The 9,734-nt window shown below is 35.4% G+C and overlaps 1 protein-coding gene across 1 annotated transcript; it reads right to left on the reverse strand.

Moving 5' to 3' along the window:
- Window positions 1-2,614: 2,614 nt before the first annotated feature.
- LOC134702419 (dentin sialophosphoprotein-like) lies at window positions 2,615-8,559 on the reverse strand. Its single transcript, XM_063563326.1, has 2 exons — window positions 7,766-8,559; window positions 2,615-5,851 (listed from the first exon to the last, which is right to left on the reverse strand). Exons 1-2 carry the CDS (start codon window positions 8,315-8,317, stop codon window positions 3,047-3,049), a joined length of 3,357 nt encoding a protein of 1,118 aa, XP_063419396.1. The 5' UTR covers window positions 8,318-8,559; the 3' UTR covers window positions 2,615-3,046.
- Window positions 8,560-9,734: the final 1,175 nt, after the last annotated feature.

Below are 9,734 nucleotides of genomic sequence, written 5' to 3' on the forward strand. Positions count from 1 at the left end.
TCTCTGACTGAAACTTCTATTTCAAGTTAAATGGGATAGATTCAATTAACGATAAGAGGAGCAAACTATACCAAAGGGAAAGTCAAACTCATAGATAAAAATAAACTGGCTAAATGGATAAGTCGGCAAACAGGGGATCGAATAATGTTCCCTAATGAATGTACACGTCTTTACGCTAATTTCATTGGGTGTACATTTTTTTATTGTATAAAACAAGAAGATGTGGTTCGATTGCCAATGAGACAACTATCCACAAAAAACCAAAATGACACAACTTGACATTAACAACTACATGTATATGTCACTGTACGGCCTTCAACAATGATCAAAGACCATACCGCATAGTCAGCTATAAACGACCCCCATAAAAGGCCCCGATAAGACAATGTAAAACAATTCAAACGAGAAAACTAACGGCCTTATTTATTTAAAAAAAAAAAATGAACGAAAAACAAATATGTAACACATAAACACACGACAACCACTGAATTACAGGCTCCTGACTTGGGACTGGCACATACATAAATAATATGGCGGATTTAAACATGTTAGCGGGATCCCAACCCTCCCCTTAACCTGGGACAGTGGTATAACAGTACAACTTAAGAACGAACTATAAAAATCAGTTGAAAAAGGCTTAACTCATCAGATGGACAAAAATACACGTGGACGTGGCTGGGTACTTATACATTCCGACACAAAAAGACACAATGAACAGATATGAGAGTACTCCCAGTTATCTGACAGCTAGTTCAAAGCCAATAACAACAAATAAAAAAAAAACATGCATCTAAGACTAAACTATGTGTTCTGATTGATATTTATACCCCCGCTTTAAAAAAGGGAGGTATACTGTTTTACCTCTGTCTGTCCTTCCGTCAGTCCGTCAGTCCCATGAATATTTTTCGTCGCATTTTTCTCAGGAACTACAATCATACAATGATTTCTGAAATTTGGTTTCAGGGTTTATCTAAGTCAGCTATACCGTGTGATGCGTTTTCAGATTGATCACTTGACAACTTCCTGTTTACCGAACACTTGTATGATTTTACACATGATAGCCAAGTTGAAAATTTTCGTCACATTTTTCTCAGGAACTACAATACAAGGATTTCTGAAATTTGGTTTCGGGATTTATATAAGTCAGCTCTACCGTGTGATGCGTTTTCAGATTCATCACTCGACAACTTCCTGTTTACCGAACACTTGTATGATTTTACACATGGTAGCCAAGTTGAAAATTTTCGTCACATTTTTCTCAGGAACTACAATACAAGGATTTCTGAAATTTGGTTTCGGGATTTATATAAGTCAGTTATACCGGCGTGTGATGCGTTTTCAGATTCATCACTCGACAACTTCCTGTTTACCGAACACTTGCATATGTTAACACTATTAATATTATCCACATGCGGCGGGGGTATCATCAGTGAGCAGTAGCTCGCAGTTTCACTTGTTTAAGTCTATGATGCATGATTTTTTGTTTGTTTTTATTTTCTTTGAACTAGAGGTCAGTAACTGCTAGTACTCTCAGATCTGTTCGTCTTTTCGTAAATGGATGTGCGATTCCACGTCCGGTGTATGTTTTTGATAGCTGTATTTCTGCTTTCTATAGATCTTATGAGGTAAGTCCTTTTCTACTGATTTTTATGGTGTGTTCTTATGTTTTACTGTAACACCCTGTCCCAGGTAAAGCTTGGTTTAAAGCCTTCAAACTAGTTTAACCCCGCTGAATTCTCATGATACATACCTGTCCAGAGCCTATAATTCAGTGGCTGTCGTTTGTTTCTATATGTATATCATATTTCTTTTTCGTTCATTCTTTTATTTCATACTAAATTAGTTTTCTCGTTTAAATTGTTCTTCATTTGTCATCATAATCATTTCGGAGCATTTTACTTAGCTGACCATGTGGTCATTGTTGAAGGCCGTATATAGCTGTTAATTTTTATGTTGTGTGTTGTTGAGAGTTGTTTCCTTGACAATGATGCCGCATAGATAAATTTATTTTCCAATAAGACCAGTGCTGAGGTAGTCTAACATGCTAAAGACCTGTTGGTGACCTTCTACTGTTGTTTTTTCTATGGTCGGGTTGTTGTCTCTTTGATACATTCCCCATTTCCATTCTCAATTTTATTGGATGCCGCGTCCATTATTTAACATACCAATACTTCCGAACAACCTTATATTTCATTCCAAAAAGGAAATTCTCAATATAATTGTTTCATACTTTTCAAGTCGGTGGTTTTTTTTTTATACAAGCCGACCATACGGTACGTGTTTTTCTCGTTGTTGAAGGCCATACAGTTGTCTATAATTGCTTACATCCACTTCGTTTCAACTTTGGTGGATAGTTTTCTCATTGGCAATCATACCACATCTCCTTAATTTTTGAATTTTTATAACGTACCAATCATCCACTCTTGCTCCCATTTAGTCATGCAAACTACACACCCGTCAATGTGATATACAGAAAATTAAATTAGGTTCAACCTCTATAGGACTGCTATATAGAGACTTAGTCTCGTGGCGTTATGTGTTATAATTATGACGCTGATGACACGACAGCTTGTACTATACAGGTATGAACATTGAAAATGTACTGAGCAACTAATAACAACAGGTACTTTTTTACTCTTCCATTACACTATATAATTCAATATGTCAGCAGTGGATCAACAGGGCAGCGAACACTTTTCAGTACCAGTTTTAAGCACATTCTTTCATTGTGTACTACTCTATTTTTCTCGTCTTATGTCATTTAGTTGAAAAATAGGGAGTAAATTTTTCTATTAAGCGAGTTAAGGATTGTATGTCATAAAGATGAGTCAAATATTTAAAATGCTGATGTGTAAGTGGTCAGTGAACGTCTTCAGTATTTAAAATAAGTGAGCTTATCCTGCATGTTTCCATTAGTGTTACCAATGCACTATACATGGACATGAGTTTAATGGTTGCATTCACCACAAGTTTGGATGCGTTATTAACAAAACGAGTTTAAATAATTAACAACTTGAAGTATAATTGACATCTGAAATTGTAAAATTTACACTGAAGATTCGCTGTTAGTATCACTCTTTCCGCTGTCTGAATCAGAGTCGTCAAAGTTAATTTTGGGACTAGCGATAACTTTAGTGCTTGTTTCAGCGTCATAAAAGTTTATTTTGGGACTACTAATAACTTTAGAAAATCTTTGTTCCACCTCTGCATTCATGGTAGAACTAGATAACGCTGTATCTGTCGGCTTTTCATATTCACCAGGTTCGCTATTAGTATCTGAAATGACATCGGATCCCTCTTCATTTTTTGTAACCAGCTGAGGATTAACAGATGTAACGTAGGACGACCCAGGCATGAGTTCATCTGGATCTGATGATACTGGTATCAAGTCATCGTTAGTTAGAACATCATATTCATCATCCGTCTCATCCATGGGCGAGCCTAAGTGCTTGGTTTGAGATTGGTCATCAGTATGGATGTCACCTGGCTTTGCCATAACTGTGAACGAATCGTACGGAAATTCTGGTTGGTTCTGCTGGAATATTGGCGGTGGGGATCCTGGTATCGGAGGGGTCGGGGGATTTTCGCTCAGGTCCGATTTGTTGTCGCTGTCAACGTTTAAGATCGAGTCTTCGAACACAGTAATATATTCAGTTGTCAAAATGTTCGTTCCATTTAATATTTCGAACGAGTCACTGGACGCTGAATTTTGTTCAAATGTTGGGGGAGGTTTTGTTAAAGGTAATGAAGGTATAGAGGTGGTTTCAAAAATCCTTGAATCAGCATTTATTTGTTCTTGCCTTTTATAAGAAAATGACGCAGATTCGTCGCCTGAACTGGCATCTGCTACGTCATTCGGTGTCTCTGTAATAACATAATCTGAAGAAATCCTCGATTGAAAATTTTGTATATCTGGAGGTGGAATATTTGGCAATGGCGGTATAGATGCTAGTTCATTATTGTCATTTTCTTTGCTCTCATGTTTTCCAATCGTTTCGTTCATATTTTCAAATTCATCCATAGAACCGTTTTCCGATGAATCAGAAGTACCAACTGATTTTACAATGGGCTCCGTGGAATCTTCATGAGTATACAAATATGTTTGATTTATACCCGCGTCGTCTGAATTGTGACTATCTGTATCATTTTCTGATTCACTATCATCGGAAACGACACCAGGATTATTTTGATTCACGGCAATTTTCTCGCGCACGTCCGATTGATCAGGAGCAATTGTTCTTTTTTCTTTCTTTGAGATAGCCTTAGGCACAGGACGTGATTCAGATTTGGCCAATGGTTGGAGCAATAAAGGCATTTCACTTACTTTTATGACTTTCGGAGTTTCAATAAAATCATTTTGATTATTTTCCGAACGACCACTTCCAGAATTGTTTGTTTCAATATCAGTTTCATCTTTGACGGCAGACAAATCAATGCTGGCAATGCTCTCCTCATCTGACGCAAGTATTTCGTTTTCCTCAAACGTAACCTTCACCTTTTTCATTTTTCCTCCTTCAACAAATGGACTGTGAATTTCATTACCATCAGTTTCGTCTAACTGTATCACCCCGATAGATATGCCCTCTTCATGGTTTTCTGATCTCATTTCAAAATTTTCGTAATCAGCATCCGAATTGTCAGAATTTTCAACCTGATCTGTTGTTTTATCGATGATCTGAGATGCAGTATTTGTTTCCGATTCATCTACATTAACAATATCGTAATCTTCATTTTCATCTGACAAGTTTTTTTCTGTTCTTACTGATTCCACTTCCTCATAATTGTCTTCGTCATCGCTTGATTTCGTTTCCACATAAGATTCGTCCGGTACTGAATTTTTTATTTCTTTTTTACTGGAAATTGTAATGTTTTCATAAGTTTGTTCATCGTTGCTTTCTTCGTCACTGGTATGCAAATCGTTTTCACTTTCAATACTTTCTACAGAAACTCGAGAAACATTCTTTCTCATATCAACATCAACAGTTATTTTCTTCTTAATTTTATTGCTTTCATTTGTAGTATCACTCTCTGAATCGGCTTCATTTATTGCTTCTTGTAAAAATGCAGACATGACTCTACCGTCGGTAGACTCCGTTGACATCACGGAAACTCTTTTCTTCGATCGTGGAGGTTTCTTTGGGACTTCGTCTATTTCCGTTATAGACTCGGCATCATCATAATTTGTACTGAAACTTACGGGTTGTAAATCTCTATATTCCATATCTAACGCTGGATTGTCATGGCCACCATTTTTATCAGTACCTGAATACGGAGCATCATATGGAACACTCCTGACTAATGATAAGGTCGATGTCTTTTTGTTATAAACAGGATTTTGAAATTTTGAAAAGTTTTTACCAAGGACCATACGAACGGGATATTTTCGTCTGTACCATTTATAAACTACAACTCCAATTATTGTCAGAATTAGAATAGGAACGATTACTCCTACAGCAATGGCGACTGCAGAACCACCTTTCTTACTTTTCGGTAGTGCGACGCCAATCTGCTTCGTTGTGTTTTCTGTTTCACTTGTAAATTCTGACTCTGTCGATAACACCTGGCGACTATTTGTTGTAATTATTGTGTTTTGATGACTTGCTTGAGCTTTCTGACTGGTTACGGCTAATTCATTGGTTGTAGTTGCCACATATTGACTAGTTTTTGCTGTGATATGTGATAATGTACGTCCCTGCTTAGTCGTATTACGTCCCTGCTTAGTCGTATTACGTCCCTGTTTAGTCGTTTGTGTTTTCCTAACAGTTGTCGTATCGGTTGAACCCTTTGAGAGTATGGAGGTCATCAGCTTTGTTGTCATTTTATTATTTTGTGCTGTGGTTTCAACTGAAATCTTGAAAACAAAATAGAAAATTTAGTATACATGAAATGTTCTATAAGTTTATAGCTTCTTGCTGTTAGAAAGCATTAACATAGTATTGGTTGGTTAATGCAATGATCTATAGTTTTAGTTGATCCTAAATTCATAGAAATGACATTTATACTATGCCGCCAATAGGCAATGCAATGGTTTATGACCAAGTTTTTCTACAATACAACTGGAGAAAACTCCCTTTTACCTTAATTTTCTATTTATCTTTTACAAGCTTTATTGTCAATTTATAATAGATGACATTGCTTTAGGAATAGAAAGAAATTTGTCAAGCTCACGGCATGAAAAGATTTTAAAATCTTTATTCTTTTTTTAAAAAGAGTCTCTCTTCTGTATGTTCTGTCGAGGTTTCTGTCAGTATACACATGAATATATATATACGATTTTGAGTATAAAATAGTCCTTAAAATAATTCGGTCGAGCGGTATATATACAATACAATATAATATCGATTTGTTTTTAAGTATAAGTTTATGCTTATGTTGTAAAATGGTGGGGTTTTTTTTTTTAGATTTCTGTATATATATATATAGGCTTGAGTGTCCTTTAAGCACCTGCACTTGGTGACTCCTGCATATATATGAACAACAATACTATTTGCTCATATGCATCAGCCACGAGGAAGGAATTAACTCAAAAGCTTTTACTATAAATTAATGGATGTGATGCTGCTTTTGGTGCATGCATGGTCAATAAACACTAAACATACTGGTTTTGATATGTGACTACATGTATTATAAACTCAATTTATATTTCATGTTATTTGTCAAACGTATTTCTATCTTTATTTTTGTGTATTGTCTGTTGCAATTGTGTGATAAAAAATCAAGGTACTGATTACGCCTATGATTGGTCCACTATTGGAAATAAAATATATATATCTATATAATGTATCTATCTATCTGTACACATTTTTTTCTTTCTAGAATTACGCATCTTTCAAAAATCATAGATCCGCCCCTGTTTGCTGACTCGCTTTTTCGTACTAGGTGTTTGTGATTTCATTTCCTTCATATTAACAAGTTTATGTCACTGATCGAAGTACATGTACTAAATTTCCTATAACTGCATTACACAAATATATATTTATACGATGAATATATATTGCACGTTTATGATTTATCTGTAAATCTCTTTACTACCGACATAACAAATAGAGATAGGCGTATCAATCATAGATATCTGCCTGCTATCTTTCATATCAAACACGAACTGATTGCTCCCTTATAAGTATATCTTATTAAATTAGAATATGCCCATTCTTGTTAACTGAATTCAATATGGATTTTAAGATAGCAATCCAACAACATAAATAATAGATAGACTTTAAAAGAGCAAATTAAAGTCCAGCATGGACGACATCTGTCTGTTGTCAAAGACCATATTTAGACATGTGTGTCTTGCTTTTTTTGTGTTGATGGGTTGCTGTCTCATTGAAAACTATATTATATACTGCAATATACAGATATTTAGGATTAAATTATTAATTATGACATAACTAACAATGTTGGACTAAGCATCATCACTTGAAATGTCAAAATATAATTTGTTTTGTCAGGTTAATGCATATTAAATGTTTTTCGTGTTGTTTCAAAAATTGTAATGATATAAAACATGTTATGATGACGGATTTATTTTATCCGAAGCTATTTATTTTACCTAGCTTCGTCAAAGCAAAAGAAAAAAAACCCACTTAACTGAGTGGCACTGGACAGGTTTGATGGAAGAAAAAAATACCGGTCGCTGGGGGTAGGGTCAAGACGTATACAATCCCCATTACGTATTCTTTATAGAAAGCATATTATTCCTGCACCAGCAATCAATTTCCACGATAATGGATAAGATAATTAGCACATATATGTAATCAATATTTACCTGAGTGGTATTAACAACATCATCAACATCTCTCTTTTCTCTGTCATTCCAGGACATCAATGGAGATTCCGGGTTTCCATTGTCACTCAATGTCAAATCATTAGAACTCACTGATTGACCAAGTTCATTGTCCACTGGCACATTACACTTACATACAACTCCAAGTCCATATCCCCTACAGAACAATTCAATTCTATACTGTGGTACTCCCTTACTGAAAACCACAGAGATGCAAGAACGATTTAAATAGACTTCGTTCGTGCTTTTAAATTTTTCCAAAGGAATGGTTTTTAAACTTCTGTCTTTACTGGAGGAATGTGTGCAAAAAAATTCCATCCAAACATTGCGATCAGTTCCAGCACTTTCACATTTGCATTTAAATATTTTAGTCGTTTTAATTTCATTTGAAGTTATGCATGAGCAATTATCTGTAATTTTATTCCTGGTAATATTTTTATTCATGCATTGAAAACTGAAATGATCTTTACGTCCATGGATTTCAGATATAACTAAAGTTTTTAGAAACAGAAGAAACAACCATTTCGGGTTCATGTTTGAGGTCCATCCAATTCATTAACCATCCTATGTACAGTATGTGCTGACGAGAAGTGTAAAGTTCGAATGATATCATGTTTAATGATAATATTAATTTTATTATCAATTAAGACCACATTTTACATTTACTTATATGTGTTCACGCACATGCATCCGGAAGCAATATAAGTAACATCTCAAGTACATATGGCACTTTTTTCTACAACCTTTGTGGGATTTTCTCTGTTTTTCTCTTAGACATCTGGTTGTCCCGTCATCGGTTAACATATTGCCGGTAAATCGAATCATATTGTTATTTTTGTGTTATTTGTCATGTAGACTAATTACGATAATAAATTATTTTTACTATATTTAGTTTTAAACATGCTGGGTCAGACTAAATTTTGTTTAGCAAGCAATGATTAAACTAGAAAATGAAAGATCATGAAAGGGCGGTGTGTATTTTGCATTACAACATGTTGGTGCACACTACGGAACTATGCAAGGTAACCGATAAACTTTACTTGCAAGGAAATTTTAGCAATCGCCTCACTACACAAGGTGTCGAATTAAGTGTCACCGTTTCACTTTGGACGGGTCATGGCTGCGGATTTGTATGTATATCCACCCAGTCAAAATGAGCGCCTTTATCAGTAATTTGGTATATCTGTATTTGCATGGTTACGCAGTACGGTGACCTATCGTTGTTAATTTCGGTGTCATTTTGGTCTCTTATAGGTGTCACATTGGCAATCATACAACAGCTTTTTATTTTATATTTACGCAGAGCAGGTTTGAAAGCAGAGCAGCAGTATACTTATAGTCCAACTGCATGTAATAGGTGACTTACAGCGAACCCCGTTACTTTCTTTATAAGAATACTATCCAGGTGGTTTCAAATCTATTATAATTCTTGTAAACGAGTGTTTCTTTGGTGCTTTGGGGGGGGGGGGGGGGGGGTTTGGTAGGACCTTTTTCGGTACGTCGGGATCGGGTGTTTTTCAGCTCCGGAATTGGGAATTGATTCTTTCGGGATCTGGGATTTTTTTTTAATTCGTGACCGTGGGATTTCATGTTTTTAAGTCCGGGATTTAGATCAGGACCCCTCCGACCTCCTGTTTCTTTGTTTCATTGTGGTATACTGCTTAGTTTGATATTAAAACCTTCGATTTTGTTTCTTGTCGTTCTTCAATGTTTTAGCTTCAGTAGTAACTAAAATATTTTGACTTGTTCTGTTATTTCCACAATCATCCTGTAAAACATAACAAGGTGTTGTTATTTCTCTCGGTCTTACAGACTAGTGTCATTCAAGCTATCCGGCAATTCTCATCCTGCAAATCTCTTTATAAAAAGCTATCCTGCAATTGCATTTGGAAAACTACTTGAGCGACAATTTTATTTTCTTTGAAAAAAATTTATATAGAAAAGTCTAGGA

Source organism: Mytilus trossulus, unplaced genomic scaffold (genome assembly GCF_036588685.1).
Source record: "Mytilus trossulus isolate FHL-02 unplaced genomic scaffold, PNRI_Mtr1.1.1.hap1 h1tg000457l__unscaffolded, whole genome shotgun sequence".
Taxonomy (NCBI): domain Eukaryota; kingdom Metazoa; phylum Mollusca; class Bivalvia; order Mytilida; family Mytilidae; genus Mytilus; species Mytilus trossulus.

Coding starts and splice junctions, on each gene's coding strand:
- LOC134702419 (XM_063563326.1), bottom strand. CDS start 8,317: ATGAACCCGAAATGGTTGTTTCTTCTGTTTCTAAAAACTTTAGTTATA. Junction 5,852..7,765: donor ATGTTGTTAATACCACTCAG/GTAAATATTGAT, acceptor TTTGTTTTCAAG/ATTTCAGTTGAAACCACAGC.